We start from the raw sequence: 24,200 nt of genomic DNA, 5'->3' as shown, positions 1-24,200 counted from the left end.
TTGGACCTTCTACATTCTGGAGATGATCTGCAGTTTGATCTCAGACAAACTACTTCAGCTTCAGACAAAAACCTCTGGAATGTCAAGGGACTACTGAAAGTTCCTATAACAGTCTTACGAACATTACTGTTATAATTCAGTTTCCCATAACATTTAATGTTTCCCATAACATTGAATCTAAACACACATCAGCATGAACCATGATTGATTATTCCAAGCTGCAACATGGCCACAAATTTCCAGATACTACAGAAACAAATGGTTGTGGTCATTCACAACACAATATTGCACCTTGCAGAATAGAGTGGCTCTTTCTGACACGTATAAGGAAATTCCAAATGTATGATGAGGCAAAGGCAGATATATTTATTTGAATTTATAAGACATGTTAAAGCTACTATTTAATAAAATAAAATCCTGATTACCAGATAAGAAAACCTTTTTGGAAATGCTTTCTCTTTTCAAAACATTGTAAAAATTCCCTGCTGACAATCTTATAAAACACATACATGCTGCAAAAGTGAAACATACAAGAGCAATGAAGAATTACCTCAGCTTTCATCACCACTTCACTTGATTGAAACTGTTCTCATGTTCCATTAAGTATAATAATATATTTGGGAAATGTAAATAACCTAATTACATTTTCTTGTTTCTAGCTGCCAGGCACCAGTCATATATCGCAGTCGTATAAAAAGAAGATCCCTGCCCATCTGCAGCCAGCTCCAAAAGGGAACTAACTTAGAACCTGTGATTAATGAAGAAGAAAATCAGAAGGACATTGTTAGAAAAAATGAGCATCGGCAAGACGCACATTTAATCGTGAACCTCTGCATTCTCAGCACATTCACCCCCACAACCAAGACCCTAACATTAATAAAAATTTATATTGCAAAAGTTATTACCTTATAGCAATTACACTATACCATAAGTGGGAGATTCTAGCATGCAAGCAGCACAGTAATTCCATGCATGTCACAGGATGCACAGTCTTCTCTGCGACAAGGCTTTGTTCAAGTAAATAGGAATTTGAATACCAATAATTAATCAAATGGTTTCTTAGCGACTTTGGAGAAGAGGACCACCACTTGCTGTCTTACAGCAATAACATGAATGTGTCAATCTTCAAGCAAGGTAAGGAACCCACACTGTGAAACCAAACCCTCTTCCACATTTGAGTTAGGTGCAATATACATGTGGGACCGCACTCTAGTATTGGCTTAGGATGTTCTCTACTTGCTTGCACCCTTCATCACCACTGCAGTTTATTATACTTTCTGTTATTCAGAGGTTGTATTGAGGAGAAGAGATTCAGAATAAAAAAAAGAAAAAGCATGAAAGGGAAAAAAAGAAGGAACTGCATTTGATAGGAGGGAGGAAGTGAGCAGAAGCAAGCAGTATCTCTTAGGCTGGCTTTGCTATGAAGAAATATGTCTGGAGCTATACTTTCCAGTAAGCCAGTAACAGATATCTCCCTACAGGTCTGAAAGAACATCACATCTTAAGAAGAGAGGGTGCACTAAAGGAGGCCTTAGTAGATGGGCTGAGAATTTTGGAAGGCAAGACACAGTAAAATGGAGTTCAATCAAGAAACAATGATGGTCAGACTTCCTGCACAGTGTTTTACAATTGCAATATTTTTTTTAACACATTACAGCACGAGGATGTGCCAAAGTAGTGCTTTGTCCTAGCAGTGTAACTACCTACTTTTGTCCCCAGTGAGAGTGCAGAGTTTCTCTCCCTTGCTACTCCGTCATCTACTCTCCCTGGACCATGCCATGTCAGAAGGCTGGCAAGGACATGAAATTGAAAATTTGTACAGAAAGAAGGCTGTTTGTTATCGAAACTGTGTGAAGTATGGGAAGATCCTCAGACATTTTATTCTGGATTGACATGTAAGGAATCTTACAAGAGTACAAACAATTTCCATACCTTCAATTTCAGTCCAGTTGACAGCAACTTCTGCTATAGGTATTCTCAAGCGCTGAGCTATATAAAGAAGTTCCACATCAAACGCCCTGAAGGAGAACAGGAAAGAGCAAATACAGTCACACTTGTTTCCAGAAGAAAGATGGTGGCACTGTTAATTAAATCCCTAGCCTGATTTAAGGAGGTTGGTGTTCTGTTATGAGGTTAACACCAATGCTCTACAGACCAGATACACATGAAAGGGAAATTAATTTCCCTGACTGAACAGCTCAGAACATAGGCAATATACAGATTGCAATCATAGAATCATTTAGGTTGGAAAATACCTTGAAGATCGAGTCCCACCTGTAAACCTAACACTGCCAAGTCCACCACTAAACCATGTCCTTAACCACCACATCTGAATGTCTTTTAAATACCTCCAGGGATGGTGACTCCACCAGCCTGTTCCAATACTTGACAACCCTTCCGGTTAAGAAATTTTTCCTAATATCCAGTCTAAACCTCCTCTGGCACAACTTGAGGCCATTTCCTCTTCTCCTATTGCTTTTTACTTGGGAGAAGAGACCAACACCCACCTTGCTACAACCTCCTTTCAGGTAGTTGTAGAGAATGATAATGTCTCCCCTCAGCCTCCTTTTCTCCAGGATAAACAATCCCAGTTCCCTCAGCTGCTCCTCATAAGACTTGTGCTCCAGATCCTTCACCAGCTTTGCTGCTGTTCTCTGGACACGCTCCAGCACCTCAAAGTCTTTCTTGTAGTGAAGGGCCCAAAACTGAACACAGTATTTGAAGTGCAGCCTCACCAGTGCTGAGTACAGGGGAAGGATCACTTCCCTAGTGCTGCTGGCCACACTATTGCTGATAGAATCCAGGAGGCTCTTGGCCTTCTTGGCCACCTGGGCACACTGCTGGCTTGTATTTGGCTGGCTGTTGACCAACACCCCCAGGTCCTTTTCTGCCAGGCAGCTTTCCAGCTACTCTTCTCCAAGCTTGCAGCATTGCATCAGATTGTTGTGACCCAAAAATACCTCACCATGTCCTGTTTTTGAGGGTATATGTCATGCTGCGCTCAGACCACTGCTCACTTTTCATTCTGCCACAATCATGATTTAGACATTTTTAAAGACAAGCAGTCTAACGTGCAGTGTCAATCTACATCTCTAGTAGCTCATCAAAGCGGACAACTACCTGCTGTGGTTTTACACTGATCTGATGCTTTCTCCTTGTGCTTTCTAAGTCAGGAATGAAGGCAGCAGCACAGAAGTGATTTAAGAAGTGATTTATTTTACTGTGCATAACAGAACCTGAACAACAGTTGTACTCTACCTGGTGACCACCTAATGTACAACACAAAAACCCTCTTAAGACATTTGCCTTTTTTGCTGTCACAATTGTTTGCAGTTTGTGCAGCAAAATGAACTGGAGAAGTGATCCTTCTCTAAGGCACATACTCCCCCCTGTCCACTTTGTCCAAAACATGCTTTAATCCTCTCAGTTCTCTGCACAGAGAATTGTTTGTGTGTTTCATGCTTGAACTGCACGCTCAAGTAGGCCTTCTGGATCTGAGGCACCAAGGCTTTTCATATTAGAAGAGTGTTTTGGCAACTACAGCTTGTAATGCTCATGTAGAAACCAGCATATAAAACTACCAGTAGCTACTACTGACAAGGGTGAACACAAATCACAATTATGAAGATTCTGGTGATTTTGGTTAAATTGCTTACATTCATTGATTGCTAGATCTTTTTTCCCCCCTCTTCTAATCTTCAAATGCCAGTAGGCATGTTCTTGTTCCTTAAATTAGTTCTAGTAATTGGAATTTAAGCTAAGCAGCAGCCTCCCTCCCCCAGTAAAAAGCTTTTTAAAAATACTAGTTTGTATTGGAAAATACTGTCAATGGTCATTCACATCTGACTTCTACTAGACTCAATACATATTCAAACACAGAGTTTTTTTCCCAGGGAACTAAACCTTGAATCGTAAGGAATTTGAAATGTTTTAGCCAAGCTGTTGGTAAGGTTTCCAGTTTGAAGTCAATGGAACAGATGTTCCAAACGAGCTTACACAGGTCTTGAAAATGTGTCTGTGAGGCAGTCAAGTACAATTAAACACTAGTCCACATTTTCTCTCAATAACTTCATAAGTTTAGAATCACCATAAATTCTCACTGCTAAGTCCAAGACAAATTTCTTTTGAAATGAAAAAAAAAATCTTTTGACACTGGAGAAAATATATGCAACAAAAATAACATTTTTCATTCATGCTTCAAGGGTTGCTTGAATTCAAGTCATTGGTAAACTCATCTAACACTACAGAAAGGGTAGAAAGGGACAGATAGGTGATCAAGAGCAGGCAAAAAAACATACTTCAGCAGGTTGCTAGCCAGGTTCAGATGTTAGAATCATACAATGGTTTGAGTTGGAAGGGACCTCAAAGATCATGTAGTTCCAACTCCCCCTGCCATGGGCAGGGACATCTTCCACTAGATCAGGTTGCTCAAAGCCTCATCCAACCTGGCCTTGAACACTTCCAGGGATGGGGCAGCCACAACTTCTCTGGGCAACCTCTTCCAGTGCCTCACCACCCTCAGTATAAAAAATTTCTTCCTTATATCTAATCCAAATCTCCCCTCTTTCAGTTTAAAGCCATTGCCCCTTGTCCTATCACTACACACCCTTGTATGTTATGTTATCTGATGTTACGATATTTCCTTCTACTTCAAGCCACCCTCTCCTTTTAAGCAGTGCAGTGCATTTCTGCAAAACTATTAATGAATGCAACAATAAAAGTCCACTTTGAAATGTGCACTTAGATGTGACACATACACAGAGGTTCCCACTGAAGTACAGACCACAGCACGCTGGCTTGCTGGTGAAATCATTACCAAACGTCCATCAACCTGAACTCACACTGTATGTGTACATCACAGGAGAGCTATTGGTATCACTCTGGACAGCATTAAAACATGCAAAGGCAGCATAAAGAGAGGTTATCTACAGAGATTCCAGTTATTGTGCACAGAGAATTTAGAACCACTTTGTCAATCTGATTTTGATTAGGACACAGGCCTTCTAATTGTCACAAAAGTTGTTACAGGAATAAATGTGGCCTTGCCATTTCACTGTTTTCTTTAAATGAAAGAAATAGTTGAATACTATTTTATTAATTAGGCCATGGTCTCTTCTACTGAAGTTTTAGTATTTAATATTTTGCTGACATTTTACATTTGTAAGCCAAAAACCTCATGTATTCACCTTTGAATGTTTATGAGTCGTGTATTAAGACTAAATCTAATTTTGTAATACTTACTACTTAACTGACTAAAAATCTTAAGAGACACAGAATAATTGCCTGATGAATTATTCTATATGAGCCGCTCTAAAAATATTACTCCATAAAGTATTAGCCTAGTGAACTCATAGTTATTTGCAACAATTTCTATGGACAAATGATTACTGGAATGTCAGCATATACATCACAGTACAATAACATTAAACAGTTTGGTGAACTACAGCGCTCAAAGTAAAAGATTAAAAGCACAGGAATGAATCAGGTTGAACACTAATATTGTTACATGTGTTGCCATTTGTGTAACAGTGCACATATCCTGAAATTAAAAACCTTCTATTCAAAGTTGAAAGGAGAATGATTTTTGTAGCATACCGCTAGGGTACCTTTTTTCTTCCCCTATTCCCCACCACTTCCCAGTACACCTCATACACATATCACAATAGTTAATCAGGGAATATAGACCACAGTGTACTCAATACACCGAGAGTATTACATCCATACTGCAGACCACCAGATCCAGATGGTACAGAAGAATCATACAGGAGTTTCCATTGTCAGGATTTAAGCTGGAGCCGACCACAGAGGAGGTCAAAGCAAGACCAGTGGATGAGCTGGTGAGTGCAATACATGTGTCTTGACACGAAGCCACTTGTGCCTAGTTAACATGTGACAGAACCGCTCTTGGAAACAGCAGGGAATTATTCACATCATGTACTTCACAGGATCCCGCTGCAGAGAGAGAAAGCAGGTGCCTCTGGGGAGGGGGGACACAGCTCCGAATACCTAAGTATGGCTCCAGCCTGAATGAATTTAGGCTCCAATCTAAGTACCCAAAGTTAGACACCCAAAAATATATGGTGTGAACAACTTCCCCATCTATTTCTAATAGTGGATCCATGATGTGTTAACTAACACAAACATGAAGTGTAAAATACAGAAAGAGAAAAGCTTCTCCATGTGGTTGTGTTTATGCTAAGCAGTACTTTTGGTTAAGTTACAATTTAAGATGATGCTGGCTAAAATTCAGTTGAACGCCAAGTTTAATTGAATTTAATTGAACTCAATTCTTAAACTGAACCCTTAAAATGCTTCAGCTTATAAAATATCTATCCTGAAAAACTATTCTGTATTTTAAATTGCATTAAGACTCTTTTTTTTTTTTTCTGGTCCAATATCGTGTTTCAAATATCAAAATTAGGCCTTCAGTTATACTGTTTTAACCAGAATTTAGAATTTTTCTACACCCAAGAGATGTTGTTCCAGCACACTCTTAATAGGCAGAGAAAACTTTCAATGGCCAAAGAGGTCTAAGAATGAAATAGGATGTCAAGAGGGTTAGACTGCCAGTACTGCTCTGGCTGTATTGGGGCTTTTGAAAGTCCACAAAGATCTGCCAGGAGCACGACTTTTTTACAAGACAAAACAGACATAGTTATAACAGCAAAATATTTTTGCATTGATTAGACGTTCATAAACAATTCTACTTCTTGCACACAAAATCAGGAAAAACAAATTCAATCCTTTTAGCAATATGAATGCCTATTTTTCTGTAATTTTTATATAGAGACTCACATTGAGAGATTAGTGACAAAGTGGAGAAACAAACATTGATTTTTTCATATTGAGCTTTTGAGTTTTAAATGTGAAGCAACATGGCTTGTTCAGTGCACAAGGCAATTTTTACAGACAAAAGTAATAGCAACAATTTGATCTAATCAGTGATCTGCTGAGTTGTGTAATATCATTATAAATTGCCACTTTACAAAAACATGTCAATCAAACCAGGAGTAGAATTGGGTTTTGAATTTCCTCTCATTTTATCAACATTCCAGGTAGGACAGCAACCACTGCTAGGTCCAGTTCTCCTAGGTAAGGAAAGACTTTTTCTGGCTGGAAGAAAACTTTGATTTCTTCTGACAAAAAAAAAAAAAAAAAAAAAAAATCATATCATGAAATTTACGACTGGAAAATTCTGCCCATGACACCATTTAATTTTCCAGTTTTCCTCCTGTGCATTAAAATTTAGCATAAACAGTTACATTTCTCAGGTCAAGACTCTAGATGCAGAACTAGAGCTTCTTTTGGAGTCTGCAAGGGAGTAATTCCAACTGTCTCTATTATGTTTTAACAACATCCCTTTTAATTTTAAGTTTTAATTTAAAAAATGTGCTCCATCCATTTCTGAAAAATAGATTAGTCGTGTAATCGGATTCAGAACCTAAAATGCAAAGCATATGCTCTCTGTTCAAAAGGTTGCTCTCATTTCAAACTAATGTCAAAACTCTGCTATTTAGAAAGTAAATTTCAAGAACGTTTGGTTTGTACTTGTATATACACAGCCAGCTCTGCAAAGGACAGTTAAACAAAAAAGTAAACGAGAACACTCACAAAAAAACCACTAGTTTAGGATGTAAGCATGATTTCTTAGTATCAAATATACAAACAGTTTCTAGTATCTATTAATTTTCAAATGCTTACTAGACTTTAGGGTTAGATTAACAAAATATTTTAGGAAATATCTTGATCTCTCTTTAAAAAGTGTTACATCATCCTTATCACCATAATAATAAAACAGTATTTTTCCTTCTGTATTTCAGTTTGCTTTTAAGATTTCCTAAATATAAGCATCTATAAATCAAATTCAGCACAGTAAGAAGAAAAATGTGGTCTCAGTTTTCTAGTATTTTTAACATTTAAAAGGTGATACTCAGTTCAATGTCAACTGGAATAGAAAGAGCATGAAGAAAGCAGAAAAAAGTGAAGGTCTAAGCAATCAGTTTTTCATTCTTAATGCAGCTGATACTGGGTTATTTCCTCACCATTAAACCAATATTGAAACTATCAAAGATGAACATAAGATCATATAAAGGAAGATCTTGATGTTCTCCCCTTCGTTTTCATATGAAAGGTGAATAGGGAAATATAAGACTCCATTTTATTGGTGGTGCTGGTGAAACACTGAAAACACCATATGCATTTATTTTTGGTATCTCCAATAACTTCTTAAGTAAAGAAACACAGAAATCTTTCAGTCTGCCCAGCCTCGCAGCAGGACAGTTATGCTGTTTACATTGACATATCTATTACCAGAGTGCAAGATGCTCAGCTTCTAACAAAGAGACCATGCTCCCAACACTTGCTTTTTGAATGAGGTATGTTATCAGTCTGCTGAGACACAGAAATAAAACTTGTATTATTTCTTGAATACGTACTGCTCTGCCTTTTGGGGCGGCATTGACAATATCCAGCACTTCAGAGGAGTCTCCTACTGCCCAGTGCTAATTCAGCACTGGTGGTCTCTTATATGCAAAGACACTATTGGATTCCTTTATCTGAAGGGAAGAATTCTCTGGGCTTTTTGTCTACAGAAACAATAAGCACTGCCTATACAGCCCAGAAACTGAGCTGCCTTTGATAAAAAACTGCTTCATGTTTTTCTTCTAACCCATTACTTTCAGGATTTACTGAATAGTTTATCCTTTTGATGCAGTTGAGGCACCAGCAACATGATACGTGTTTTTTCCTACATACTACTATGCTGAGTCGAATTTACCCATCGACAGCAGAGAGCTCCTTCTGTACAAATGGTCTAGAGTTCCTTTATAGTCGAGCGCAGGAAACAGGCATTTGTCAGCTGCATACTGTAGAGGCCTATACTAGGATGAAATTAATTATACCCTAAAATTGCCCCTGCTTCTATTGTCCAAGAACCAAGGCTAGATGACAAGTAGATGCATTCTAGATGCGATGAAGCAAATCCTGTCCATTGTGTGTGCGTGTTTATGTTCTAACTGAGCAGTAAGCTTAACAGTTCAGGGCAGGAGTTATCAGATAGTTAAATTTATAGCTGTTTCGTATTAACATCATGAGTAAATATGTTATATATTAATGGTTAGTCTAAATATTTATTATGTCCTCACATAAGAATTCACTTAACACCGCAGTACCTCAAAAAATTTGAGCCTGACAAAAATTGAGCAGACAAGACAGAAGAGGCTTCTGCAAAAACAAATCGTGTTCATTGTCTTCAACAGCTCACCACACGCCCCAGTTCAGCAGCAGGGGAGGCCTTGACAGACCCAATGACTAGCATGCTGGCTCTCAGATGGCTTTTATCCTATTAAATTCTGCTTGTTTGTTGAATATTTTCTAGCGCTCTCCTCTGTTATTACCAGAATAGAAAGAGGATACTGAAAGAATCAGAACTGAAAGAGGGGAGATTTTGATTAGATATAAGGAAGAAATTTTTTACACTGAGGGTGGTGAGGCACTGGAACAGGTTGCCCAGAGAAGTTGTGGCTGCCCCATCCCTGGAAGTGTTCAAGGCCAGGTTGGATGAGGCTTTGAGCAACCTGATCTAGTGGAAGATGTCCCTGCCCATGGCAGGGAGTTGGAACTCGATGATCTTTGAGGTCCCTTCCAACCCAAACCATTCTGTGATTCTATGATTCTAATATCTGAGCACTGACCATACTGAAATGAACTGAACACTTCTTTCAATATATAACAGAGCTGCACATCACTAATGGGATTTTAAGATTCAAAAAGAATAAAAATTTCTTCAGATGTCAAATAGTCCCAGTGCAGTGATGCAGAGGGGGTAATAAACCCAGATTTCAGAGACTCTTGTCCAGTATCAAGATAGTGGTTTCTCTGCAACCCCTTGCTGATGGTCTCAGTATGAATGAGCTATTCTGTGACCCAGTCAGGGACTCCCCATTGTTTCAGGTCAGCAGAAATTTAACACTGACTACTATTTCTTCTTCTTACATCTTCATACTCATGATACATACAGAAACTCCATGGCATAATATCTAAGCAGTTTTTCTTTTCCTTTTTACATATATGCTATGTAATGGAAAGATATTCGGAGCCAGTTTTGCTTAAAATAAGAAATTTCCATCATTGGGCTATTTCAGTTTCTTACATTATTGCATAAAAAGGAATCCAATGTATGGTTCTATGGGATAAATGTTTGATGTCCCTATACAACTTCCAACTGCTATTATCCCAACTATCTGTACAACACAGACATTTCACTTATGACTACCGTTTCCTTTAATATACCCATTTTCCCCGCATACTTATATCTCCACATCTCCCAGTTTACTTCCAGATCTTATAAATATTAACTGGGAAAGGGACAGTACTCTGTTTTGTGCACTGACATGTTATCTTCCAGTTACACATGCTAAATGGCTAGCTGAGAAGCTGACAAGTAACTTTTGAGTCCTTATTGTAGTTTTTTTCTTCAGCACTGGCAACAATCTGAGTTTATCTCCTCTACAGGGGTTTCAGTTTCCACAAAACTTGCCAAAGCTTTCAATCTTGAAATCTCTACTGTTATGTCAGATATAGTTTAAATCAGCCAGCAAGTATGAAAACGAAGGCAGGGAAGCACAGAAACTGCTGAAGGCCAGATAAGGATAAAAACAGGCAATATATTGCTTGTTTTGACAGAAAATTAAACCAAATGAAAAAAAAAAAGAAAAAACTATTGCTCTTTTAGGCAAGTTTGTAACCTGGAAATATCTGAAGAGCTGTTCACTGGAAGAATTTGAGTTATTCTTTTCTTGACAAACAAAACGAACATTCTTCATCACTAACCAGTACATTTTAGATAAATAAGAAAACACTCAGGGGATTAGTTTATGGATTACTGTAAATAAAAGAGCAAGAATAGAAGGCTCATCTTATAGCAGCACATATAAGCACAATGAATTAATACACCAAGACATGAAGATCTGGTGTGTTCCACATGAGCAATATAATTACTATAAAATAAGTTAGCAACATCCCTTTTTCCTTGCCTCTATTCCTGGATAATGAGGTACAGCACAATTATTTTTACTTTTTTGCTCCTTTGTTGCTAGAGAAGCTGAGTGGCAGAAGAAACCTTGTTAATATTTTTTAATAACACACTCAACACTTTGCATAATAGGTCTGACCAATAAGTGCAATTATGTTACAAATCTTCAGTTTAAAACAGAGTAAGATGGAAGACAGCATTTTTACAGATTAAACTGATTGTCCTAATTAATTTCTTTCAGTGTTTCTTCTTGAAGCACTTAATTTTTAAAGTGAAGTTAAAAAGGGTAATTTTGAGATGTACACTCTGGACCTTACAGATGTGTTTAACCATGTATTTAGAAAATTCCTGTATATGAAATTAGCAGAACTTTATAGATCAAGTTTGGTTTTGGAGATAGCAGCACAAATCATACTTCTGGCTCAGCTATAGTTTTCTTTAGGGTAGTAAGCAAACCACTCAGCCAGGAAAGTGACTTTCTAAACACTGACTGCTCACAATTCCAGATTCAATTCATCAGAAGCTCTACGTTCTGCATGAGATTCGTGTGCCCAAACACTAAATTTGAGACCCCATTCTGGAGAAGCAATATAGCTCAACTGTCATTGCCAAAGCTCAACCTGAAACTGGATGTATTGGAACTGACTAGGACTGTAGGATTACACACATTTTTGTATGGAAACATTATTCAGAAATTCTGTTCCCTGTAAGCAAGCAGTAGCCCATGAGAGAATTTCTTGGATGAAGACAATAGTTTGAAAAGATTTGATCATACTTAATTGAGTCATCCTTTTTAGTAACAGCTGTGGAGTAGGAAATTTACAGAAATTATGGTATTTGTGCAGAAACAGTGTTTCAGTCCCGTAACAGTAGTCATGACTGTATCACTCTCATAAGGGAACTGTTCTAGCTAATGTATAATGAAAGAGAACTCTAAAGTAATTCAAAGATCATGTATCATCTTCTACTGTCTTAAATGAGATCTATCAATAGTCCTTTCATGAATTACTCTAGCAAGAAAATGAGCAAAGAGTAGGCATTTCCTTTCACTTTGAGCCTTCACTAATTACCAACATCTCAGACATGGATTTTAGGTAAAATGTTTTGGTTAAGGAGTACTGAATTGTGAGGTTGTAATGCACAAAAATTGACTGACAAAAGTTTTGAATAGGATTAGTAACTTAACTTTCCTTATCCCAATAAGAGCTTCTCTCTATTTCTTACTCTGCCTGCATGGCTCATATCTGTAATAGGAGATAGGACTCTCACGAATAGGGAGTAGTTACAATACAATAAAAAAACGTTTGTTTGGAATTTCTTTTAGAAGTGAAGAGAGAAGATTACTCGGATTTTTTTTTTTTTACTTGCTCCTCTCTTCTAATCAGTTACTGATTGCTCTGACAAGGCAAAACCAAAACGTCCTGCTTAGTATTACATAACTCTTTCTATACCACACGCCGAAGTAAAATGGACTTGCAAGGAGTCAATTGTTGCCACCCAAAAATCTCAGTGACATAGTCTTGAAATCCTTCTTGCAGTTTACGTTGGACGCTATTTTAAAAACAAAATTCACTAAGTCCATTTGTTCCCCTTCTCCCTATCATCACAAGAATAAAATTAAATACTCAACTATTTCCTGAAGTATATATTAATAATAAAACAGAATTCCTAGCAATTACCAGGATATTTTAGCATAACAAGAAATCTAAATTGCCATGCAAGCAGCACTATAGTTGGTTAAACTGACCAGCAAGGATTTATACACAGACATCACATGCTTCATAGTAGCTGCAATATGGAAATTACTTTTTCAAAACCATGCTGAATGAGGAAAAACACCAACAAAAAAGAAAGAATTTACCAGCGTTCTATATGAAGCGTTGAGAAAGTCCGCAAGGCAGCTTCTCTGGTTAAAAGTTTAAATCCGCACTGCGTGTCCCTGATCTCTTTGACACAGAGAAACCACACGAGGAAGTGGAACCCGTACATCAGAAGAGTTCGGAAGTAAGAGCGCTGTGGACAAAAGGCAAGGAGTTAGATGGTTTCATTTAAGTGAAATGTTTGAACAGAGCTGGCTTACAGGACAGTAATCCTGTTTCGTGATAGCTTTCAAAGTTGGTAAACTGTTTTTGTTTTGCACTGGAATGAAACCAGAACTTTTCAATTGTTACAGCGAAACAAAACTACAGCTAAAAAGGAAAGACTTGCCAGTCGAGCACATGGTTAGTACACTGGCCTAGGATATGAGAAGTCTTTTTTCTGCTTTCCCTAATTCAGAGCAGCTTTTCATTTTGGATGACGACTTAGTTAAGTGGAGCAGGAACCTGCACCTGTATTTCTATTAATGAGTGGGACAGCCATAGTATCTTCCGCATGATTCTCTGGGAATTCCCCCAGGAAAAGAAGAGTGAAGGAGGAGAGATATGGCACACTACATGCTCCACTCTACTTGACACTTACAAGCTATTTTTTTCCTCTGTCTAGTCCTGTTGTTTTCCTAAAAATTGGTTGAACGGGTCCAACAAATTAAAAAATTACCAGGACAAACAATAGAGAATAAGCCAGCAGGACTGCATAAAGACTGCTACTCTTAAGAATACACACTAAAAACTAAACAAGTTCCAGCTGCTACTCTGACACAAGTTTAAAAAAAAAAAGTTTTATATTATAAAAAAAACACAATGGGAGCATCTCTTGATGTTTGCCACGCACTTTTTCATTCAAGACTGAATTTTCTCCAGAGCTTGCACATACCATTTTAAGGCACTTAAGGGAATGCAATTAAAGCATGGACTTTTTTGCAGTATATGATGGACCAAGTGAAAACAGGACTAAAGTAATGGCTGCTGTGCAAGATAATACTTCATTTTATAGTTCCAGCGATGTTACACAGTCACCTCTTTTGTTCTTTTGCTTTCACAATAGATTTTATGCTCCTGGTAGATGTTCTCCCAGCCTACTCTTTGGTTACACTTTTGTCCTTGACATAATAATCATATAGATAAGTTTGTCCATGGAACCCAGAGGCTGGAATACGGGTTTGCAGAGGTGCCTCCTAGTCTTTTGTTTGAGGCAGCTCCTAAACAACTAGAATCCTGATCCACAAACCGCTTCTAAACTCACTGCTGGTCTTAAGCTCAATTTAGGTGATTGTATCTAAGACTGCAAGCCAAATACTACGCAAAATCTTTAGGAGCCAACAATTTAACTGGTAAGCATCTCTGCTCTGGGTGATAAGAGATGCCTTTAAAGCTAATAATTTCAAATCTCACTTGAAAAATGAGAAGATGCTCAGTTTATTATGTAATGGCCTTTGGCTTAAGGAAATTCAAATTCATAGCTTGTGCCTCTCAGAAAAGTGCTCTAGCCCTAGGCTAGTGGTGGATCTGGTGTGGATTCTTTGGTTCTTTTGGTGAAGGTGAAACACTGTGTGACCAAGAACACAAGGCTGTGGTCCCAAAAAGGAGGCTCTAAGAGGCTGCATGACTGTCAGCCAGTGAAACTGCACCCTTATTTCACAAAGGGGAGTTCCTGGGTTATGTTCATCACACCCAAGACTATTTATGTATGTCATACTATGGATTCATTAAAGTATGTTAACAATTCTGGAGGCAAAATAGAATCCATGATGTCTTGAGACTGGACTGAAGGCTGAAATTCTGGTCTTAATAAACCCCATATGGTTGCTTATCACAGCTTCATTCACAGTGTTTTAGATGCCACTAAGCTCAGAGAGAAATCCCATCTCAGAGATTGTTCTGCAATTTTTTATATCTATTGCATGACACAACAGTCTCTTCCCAGTATGGTACAGGCAGTCTTTCCTTTCCAATCTAGCAACAGCTGGGTAATAAAATGGGCTACACATTTCAAACAGAGCAGTACTGCCTAACCAGCTGGTGATTCCTTTATCAGAAAGTCAGCAATACGGGGAACGGAAAGCAAAGGAAGCAAAGGATGGACACATCCTAAAAGCTGTACCTTTGCATTAAAAAATACAGTCCTTTTCTAATTCCTCTCCTTCACGTAGCAAGTCCTTCAAAGATGAAATATGAATGCACTGAAGGAAGCTTATCTATATTCAGTACCTCATCATACAATGAAGCATTTTTTCTGAGCTCAAATTTATCAGCTACATGGTCTCCATGTAATAGCAACATTTCCAGGATACACTAGCTGCACAGCTGACAAATACCGCAAATGGTACACTCTAGACTACAAGCATGCAAGCACCATCTCAAAGATTTATCCTAATTTCTGATTATGATGAAGATTTTGGATTTGTTCTTTTCTGTGAGGATGCAAACAAACATGCAGCAGCATTTACAAGAACTCTTTCCAGTGAAAGACTCCAATATTACCTGATAATGCAGAAAAAAAAAAAAAAAGATCTACCAGGGGCTGCACATTACCAATGTAATTTCTTTTGAACTTTTGTAACTATTTTAGTAGTTGCGTATTTTAGTTGTATTTTAGAATCATTTCAAGTATTAAACATCAGCACAAACAAAGCTTACTCTTGAGAACATTCAGCATGATGAGCACACCCAATGATGCTGAAAAAATCAGTCCAGCAATGCGTCTGTTGCAATACAAGTTCCATGCCTGTGCTTTGTCAACTACTGTCTGCCAAGACATCAGAAAACCAGATGCAAGATAAGACTGTGTGCCTGTGCATCACTGTTTATTCCACAAGAGCCACACACAGAACAGTACTGTCTGCGCGTTCAAAACTCCAAAGTTTTACTATGAGTAATGCAGAAAAATTACAGTACTTTCCCACGAATTGAGACACTCTTCAAACAGTTTGCCACTAATTATCACTAACTCATTTTAAACAGGTCTCAAGATCTGCAGATCAAGCTCTCACACTGGAAGAGACTCAATAAAGATGAACTCATCAGCTGCCTTCTTCTCCAGCCCCAGTACTGGGTACTACCTACCAATTGTGTCAGGGATCAGACGCTCTGCTTGTAAGATGTTTTCAACTCGGGAAATGAAATCCATAGATTAGAAAACTAATTGAAACCAGTTCAAGTGCTTGAAATCTAGAATGCATCCTTTGCATATGATGGAGCGTATGCTACACTTATGACAAGCTTTTCCTATTCTTTAGCTTCCATTCTTTTACAAATAGTGATTATTTAATTGTAAAATCTATAGAGCAGAATCAAATAATAGAAGTATTTGAGTATTAGTACACAGCAGAAAAGGAAAACAAACCTTTGCTATTGAGTCCTTCTCCAGATGAGCTCTAGAACCACAGGAAATAGCCATCTGGTTCTGCACAGGAATACAAATTAAAGAGTTATTATTTAAACTAACATTTTCTGCATCAGTGGAATCTTCTGTTGAGAACTGTGCAAGAAAAACTTCAAAGCAGTATATTTTTCTGCTTCCTGTAGCTGCACTCTTTCTACTGATAGATTCTGAGGTTAAAACTAAATCTTTTCTACGACTAACAGATCAGCTAAAGTTTATCACATTTTTCATACGGTGCATACAAATTACTGTAATTTATTCAGGTCTGGTTTATCTTACACTGCTTTTCTGAGGTGTGCATCCAGTAAACGTGTTGAACAGCACAGGAACACAGATGTCTGTTCCTAGGCACTTAATGACATAACATATGTTTACCCTAAATATTGCGCTGTGGAAAGGATAACAGAATAAAGTACTTGTTTCACTAACATGCCTTCAAACAAATAAAATGCCATGGTTCCAGCCAACAACATCATTTTGAATTAAATCAAAAGAAGTGATCGAAACAGAAGATTTGAAATTATTCTCATGCTACTACTTCTCACATGAAATCCCTCAGATCTGCTATATACGAGTGCAGAACAGCTGCTGGAGAACCAGCAGGAGTAGCGGAGAGCGTCAGGCAAACACCGCCACCCCATGGCTCCAGCGCTCGCAGACTGCCACTCCTGACACAGGCGCATCCCTCGCAGCTCCCGCTGGAAGGCTGCGCATGGCTTCTGGCATCTCGGGAAACAAGCTACAAGAACCTCACCGTTCTGCATTTAAGAAGAAAATAAACCTCAGCTCTTTCAAGTCAAGCACCCAAAAGAGCATGACTATCCGGGGAGTAAGTCTTGTTCCACGGGTTTTTGAATTTGTGTTTGCAACAAAAGTTCTCGCAAATACTGTCATTAGACTAACAACTCTGAGAAAACAGAACCTCTGAAAAACAGAGTGAAATTAAGATGCATCCTTAAAGGTATAACCGATGACATCAAGTATAAATAAAATACAAAGAAAAATTGTTTTTTAACTGAGTAGGCAACACATGGTATTTATGCAGAGTAGAACAACCTCAAAGAATGGTAAATAGAACATTATGTACTGTATTGAAATAGGCACAGTGAATGCAAAGCAGCTAAGAACCCTGTGGAAGCTACCTCCTGACAAGACTATTCTTGAAGCTCCTAAGCTTACACCTAGGTCTTCAGATTCACACCTAGATCTTCAACCGGGTTTCAAAGAACTCAAATCGAAGACAACTATAAAAATTAATCTGTATACATGCATATTAAACTAAATTCCTGATAATCTATACTCACAGGCCATGGCTGAAGATTTTTTAGACCTTCTTCTACTTTTTCAATATCTGGAAATTTTGTAGCTCCATCTGCATCAGCCATAAGAATTTTTCTCCCCCGAGAACTAAAGACACCCTGCAATCAAAACAGTCAATAAAAACCAACACCTTCAAAACCAGTATTTGACATAAGTTAGCTGCAAGACACTACAAAAACCTGATGCAGTCACTAGAAGAGCGGTGTCTCAAAGATTCAACACAACAGGCGAGTCTCAGTATTTCTGCTACTAACAACAATTTATCAATTTGTATTGTAACAACATTTGGAAACTTGGCACACTGCATAGTGTCCCACAGTGACAGACAATGCGTGAACACGAAAAGTTAACAATGCTGCTCCTGAGAAGCTTACAAACTAAAAGCTTTACAAACAAAAATCATGAGAGACAACAAGTTGCTACAGTCAGCTCTACAGGGGAGCAAAAAGAAGCAGTGATTAGCAGCTGCACTGGATAGCTATTCTTTGTCATCTGAGCTACGGAAAGGAGGATGCAGTGCTATTTTTTCCTAACATTTTTTTCAAGAGAATTCAAGAGAGAACCTTAAATTAGTTTTGGGAAATAAGTCTGAAGTCACAGTATCGCTGCAAAACATTTGTGATGCATCAGGAGTGACAGCCTGTTTTGCCATATTCTTGGTCAGAGATATGTGACAATTTTTAAACAGGTTCAGACAGGAAAACAATTAGCAGTGGGTTTGACAAACGTGCTGTCATAATCACACATGTGTGACTTTGGAAAAACCTGTCAAGGAAGTAGTGGTAAACACATCCACTCTACACTCTGCAGTGCAAAACTGTATCATGCAGAGAATCATTCTCCTTCTCTTGGAATAACTTAAAAAATTATATCCCTCCACACTTTCATATTCTCTCCATTTGCTGTAGTTATTTGTGTATCACACAAAAATTAAATTGACGTAGTAAAGACAGAGCTTAAAATACAGTCACTGATAACCCATAAATGACACCACTCTTACATAAAACGTGTCATTCATCTCAAGAAAAAAATGTTCCTCCTAAATGTGCAATAGTTATTTTATTTTTAGAACATGATGATTTTATGATAATATCTATGTGAAAATTAATATGCGAAAGCGTAAATTGTAGTGGTAGCATGGGTGACAACAGTGGGCTTCAGTGAACACAATCTTAGCCGTATGAGAGTGTTTGCTCATTAGCCATTTTTAAAACCACAACTATGATCTGGAAAGCAATGTTTGCAAATTTAGCTGTATTTTCTCTACAAAAGCTTTACTTTAATCTGTAAACTTTTTTTTTTGTTTATTTGTTTTTTAAACTCAAGCCTATTTCTAAGTGGAACTAACAGGAATATGGAATTCAAGTCAAACTTTTTTTGTTTGTTTGAATTCTCATTAAAAAAAATTCTTTGTTATTGATATTCCTGGAAAGAAAATACTGTTTCCAAGATCTAAAATAAGCTTATTTTGAAAAAAGTTTCTGCCTTAATTTATAGAACCTGTACTCAGTTTTCTGATCATCATTTTGTAAATGCATTGAATTCAAAACGTCAGTCAGCACAGCTCCATCTTCTGCATGTTTGGGCACAGGTAGTTCAGACAGAGAAGGAGACAAAAGTATCAATTACCATCCTGACTGCTCCTCCTTTCCCTCGATTTTTTACCAAAGAAAGCACTCGCACTTTGTCGCTTCCATACTTCTTGCAGTACTTCATTGCAACCTGACAGACACACAAAAAACCAGCATAAAACAAAAACAGGAATCGAGGTAGAAGTTTACATTTGCTCACCCTTTTTTTAAAATAAATTAATAGCACAGAGCTATAACCACTTCAGTCGGCACAAATACATTGCCAGTGTTTGCTGGAGGAGTCTGGGAAAATAAAAACCAGTTCACAGTCAATGCAGGAAGACTGAAGCTAGTCATGTTCAATAAGAACAGGATATTCCCTCACACAATCGTAAACCCCATTCACCCACGTCCAAAAAACTCAATACTAACGTAATTTATATCATACTATTGCAGACCTTTTATACCAACACCAATAGTTAATCAAACAAAAATAATTTTCTACTACTGCTAGCTATTTCTCACTTATCTTGCTGCTATCTGTGGTTTTAAACAAAAATTCGCAGTGATCTAAAAACCTAATCACATTGCAGAGACGTGCACATTTTCTTCCATGTTGAGGGGAAGAGAAAGCATGAGTCTTCTCCTTTATTTTTTTCTAAAGGTTGTCGTAAGTCCTTCTGAGTCCAGAGGCCCATGGCCATAGTGTGCTCAGCTAGAAATGATGCTAGAAGAAATACAAAGCAGCCAAAAATATATGCGAGCAATCCTTAATGCACAAGCTTAAGGGAAGCAAATGAAAAAGCAGCACTCATTATCGTAGCTAACTCAAACATCTTCCAAGCAGTAGCAAAAAAACGCTCAAGTTGGCCAGCCTTCCTCTCCAGTAACATACATCAAAGTTGAAGCAGAGGAACGCAGAACTATTTTGACAATGCTCCTAGCAGCACTGGAATTTTTAAATGAACAACGCCAGGAAGGGTATGGGAAAGAGCTATACAACACATCAGCTGTTCCATCAATCACAGTATGAATCAGCTATTTTAAAAGGCTTTTAGCTTCCTCAAGTTCATATTTGCATCACTATGCACGTGTAGAATATTTCGTAAGAAATCTGTTGAAGTTAAGATTAGAATTTTCATAATTTCTGGTACAGGAAAACGGCTGTCACAGCTGCCAATTGAGAATATTGGTATTTACAAAAGAATCGTATGTGTATGCATGTGTGTATGTGACATCCACAGTGCATACAGGACAATGACAGAAAGTATTCAGAAACATGAATTTTAGTTGCCAACTACTTCAAGTACCAAAACGTAAAGGCAATACACTGTCACATTTCACAAATGCGGTACAAAAATCCACACCTCTGATTACTTGGTAAGACACCTCTTTTTCTTACCTTTGTGGTTTGATCTTTACTACCATCATCAACCACTATTACTTCGTAAGTGAAGGAAGGATCTCGTTTCTTGAAAATAAAAACAGAAATAATGCATTTCATCCTATTTCTTAAGTAGGCAGTAGGTCTTTCAAACATCAGCATTCTTTTCTCCCTAGCAGTTTCCAACTCATTCATGCTTGTTGACAGGCACCAATATGACGTAATAATTTTGTTAAAGATGGTAATTATAATTAAAAAAATCTTGCCATATATGATGCCTGTTCCATTACATTGGCTTGTCCTAGTTTTCCTCAGCTACCACCTAGAACTGAAAAATCCATCTAGTTTTAAAAGATGAAAGCTCAGAACACTACCACTGTTAAGAAAACCCAAACAAAACAAAACCCACAAACCTTCACAATGGGCTTCTTACCCAGAGAACATATCCTAATGAAGAAAAGATGCTTAAAAAACTTGTTGGAACAAACCAATATTTACTTTAGAAAGTTAAATGTATGGTTAATCCTTAATCTCTGTCTTGCAGAGATATCATGCATTCAAAGATTTTTCATCATATAGCAGTAAATTAAATTTTTGTTTAATTTAAAAATACCTTCTGGCATTCGATCTAAAAATAACTGGTAAAAGACAGAAGTATTACTTTGAAGTGGCTAAGTAATACTGTTTTAATACATACCAAAATAACAAAGTGAACAGATGACTTACTTACTGTACATAATAAAAAGATGATGAATTTTGAAGGTAAACGAAAATACCTGTCTTTTTTCTAGATAATCCAAAGCTTCATCCATCATAAAAGGCACTAGAGAAAAAGTGGAGATCAGGTTAGATTATAACAAAGCACCAAAAAGCACCTGCACAAGCAAGCAGAAAATGACCACAAAGCGAAGCTGAGCAAATTGCCTCATTTGTACAACACTAGGTTCAATAAACAAGTTTAGCACCTGCGACTCTAAGTCCTGTCCTTTCTGAATGCAAAAAGAGCAATGAAAAAAATCACACATGTAAGACAGGATAAAACATTTATTTTAAAGAATCAACTTCCCATTTTGAAATACGTAATTCTCTACCCAATATTAAAGGGAAAAAACATAAATCATTCTCCATGACTAACCCTGGAAGCCAGCACTGACTTTATCTACTTAAGCAGGCTGACAGAGAAGGGCAACAAGAGAAATTCCTAACACTAGTCAGTAACATGACTTCTTTTATTAAGGCTGCTGGCCACGACACTTCAGCCATTGAACAGAACACAACTTTCACAGCTGATTTATCTGCAGGTTAGAAAGACATTCAATCCTATGGCTGTCTTTGCAGTATATGTTCATTCCTGAACACATCTCAGCCTTGAAAAGAGAAGATTTCGGGGGGACCTAATAGCTGCCTTCCAATACCTGAAGGGAACCTACAGAAAGGCTGGGGAGGGACTTTTTACAAGAGTGTCCACTGACAGGACAAGGGGAAACGGGTTGAAGTTGAAGGAGAAAAGATTTAGATTAGATCTTAGGAAGAAATTCTTCAGTACGAGGGTGGTGAGACTTTGGAATAGATTGCCCAGAGAGGTTGTGGATGCCCCCTCCCTGGAGGTGTTCAAGGTCAGGTTGGACGGAGCCTTGAGTAGCCTGATCTAGTTGAGAGGCGTCCCTGCCCATGGCAGGGAGGTTGGATTAGATGATCTCCAAGGTCCCTTCCAGCCTATGCCATTCTATGATTCTATGATCTCAGGCGATTAGTCTACCTCGAAAGAGACAGAGAACTAAATGAAAATCACAGGAAGCATATAAAGACCTTGCTTACTGAAAATAGGTGTGTGAGAACCAGGACTGAAGAATGCACTGGACTTGAGAAAGGGCCAAGCCTGCCTTGTGTCCAGATCCAATTCATTTGTCAACATCTCTCTTAATGGAATCCCAAACAGCTCGGGGTTTTCACTCATCAATAAAAGGAATGACAATGTGTGCTACTACGCCAACTCCAAATACAGCTTTAGAGCTTGATTATTTCTATTGCATCTGAAAGCCTTCACTTTTTAGTATTATGTACTCAGGTCAAGTCAAACAGAAACCAATGAGATCACCCTTTTTTCTGCTTGTCTGAAGCTGCTGCTGTTGTTTACTGAGTGGGAAGCCCTCAAATCAATTTTAGAAGTCTTCTACTTTTTGCCTTACAGCATTTACAGGGGCAATGAGCAGCCGTTCTGCTGGACTTCATTAAAATAAAGAGGATTCTTACATGAGCCCAATGCTATTTTTATCAGCAGAAATCAAGTTATACAACGTCTTAATTTTGAAATCCAATGTACTTGAACTGTTTTCTGGAAACCGTGTCCAAAGTCAGATACATAACATGGCCTGCCGGAATCTACTGCTAACGTAAACTGACCTCTGCATTATTAGAGTAACAACAGTTAGATTTTCTTATTTTTCTCAAAACAAGAAAAATCTTACACCGGTCTTCCTCATTGTACGAAGGCACAACAACAGAGAGTTCCTTTGTAGGGGGATCATGTATACTTGGAACAGATTCTTTCCTGCCTTCGGCATTTATGAAGAATTTCTCTTCTTCATGTCGGTGAAGTGTTGGCATTTTTATGGCAGTTACATGAGCAATCACACAAATCTGTGAAAAAGAAATTAGAAAAATCTTTGAGCATTCTATTAAAGCTGCTGAATGTGCCACAAGGGGCAATTAACTATATTTCAGTAATGAGAGGGCTTAATGGTGCAGTGTTTTGTCCACTAAACAAATTACTTCTCATATCATTTGATTACTCCGTTTCACCTACTGTGACCACTCCCAGCATCATTGGCTTGTTGATGTTTCCACCTGCAAAGCATGTAGGTGCCCCCAAGGCCGTGACCCAAGCCCCACTGCCCCTTCCCCAAGTAACCTCTGCCATAGGAGCCGGTGCTGCCTCTGATCCCGCAGAGCCACTGAAATCACCGGCACTGCTCATGGCCGTAGTCAGGCAAACGCGTTTGCAAAACTGCACGGCTGAAACAAATAGATAGAACTTGTTTTCTGGAGTACTTTTACTTGGGAGCACCACACACGTGGCAGAATTTCACTCTCCAGGTGTCCAACTTGCGCAGTACTTCAGTGACTCGGAAACGCACAGGTCTCCCAACCGCGAAGGCGTGTCACCAGGATATTTTACGAGACGCACTAAAGAGACGAAACGCTCCATTTCCATCCCGTTTACAAGGCGCTTCCCCCCACGCCCTGCGAGAAGACATTCCCCGCACAAACTCACGCACAAGCACGGCCCTGCCAGCTGCCGCAGAAACGCGGCCCGGCGCGACCGCCGCTGCCCCCCAGCCCGGCCAGCCCCGCCGCCTCCGCGGGCGCGGCGCGGTCCGGGGCTCGCTGCAGGCCGCGCAGCCCCCTCGGCCGCCCCGGGGCCGCCGAGCACCCCCACCCCACACGGCGGGGGCGGCGGCAGGGCGGCCCCGCGCACCGCCCCCAGCCTGGAGGCCCCCCGGGCCCGCCGCGAGCGCGGCGCGGCTCTCTCTCACCAGGACGAGGAGGAGGGCGGCCAGGGCCGCCAGAGCCGCCGCAGCGTCAGGTAGAGATAGGGGTAGGGGCAGCGCCATAGCGCGCAGCCGGCGGA

At 38.9% G+C, this 24,200-nt stretch overlaps 1 protein-coding gene across 3 annotated transcripts; it reads right to left on the bottom strand.

Moving 5' to 3' along the window:
* ALG5 (ALG5 dolichyl-phosphate beta-glucosyltransferase) lies at positions 1-24,183 on the bottom strand. 3 transcript variants are annotated; one of them, XM_086612657.1, is made up of 10 exons: positions 24,106-24,183; positions 23,038-23,233; positions 21,346-21,392; positions 20,588-20,656; positions 19,244-19,336; positions 17,599-17,712; positions 16,256-16,315; positions 12,894-13,045; positions 1,933-2,018; positions 1-748 (listed from the first exon to the last, which is right to left on the bottom strand). In XM_086612657.1, the coding sequence occupies exons 1-10, from the start codon at positions 24,181-24,183 to the stop codon at positions 636-638; spliced, it is 1,008 nt and encodes a 335-aa protein (XP_086468783.1). In that variant the 3' UTR covers positions 1-635. The 3 variants fall into 3 exon arrangements, with proteins under 3 accessions (XP_086468783.1, XP_086468793.1, XP_086468803.1); XM_086612667.1 differs by having other exon boundaries at positions 23,038-23,209; XM_086612677.1 differs by lacking the exon at positions 24,106-24,183 and adding an exon at positions 23,481-23,499 and having other exon boundaries at positions 23,038-23,209.
* Between the last annotated feature and the right edge of the window lie 17 nt (positions 24,184-24,200).

The sequence above is a fragment of the Tauraco erythrolophus genome, chromosome 1, assembly GCF_009769465.1.
Source record: "Tauraco erythrolophus isolate bTauEry1 chromosome 1, bTauEry1.pri, whole genome shotgun sequence".
Lineage (NCBI taxonomy): Eukaryota > Metazoa > Chordata > Aves > Musophagiformes > Musophagidae > Tauraco > Tauraco erythrolophus.
This window is presented reverse-complemented; position numbering and strand designations above follow the sequence as displayed.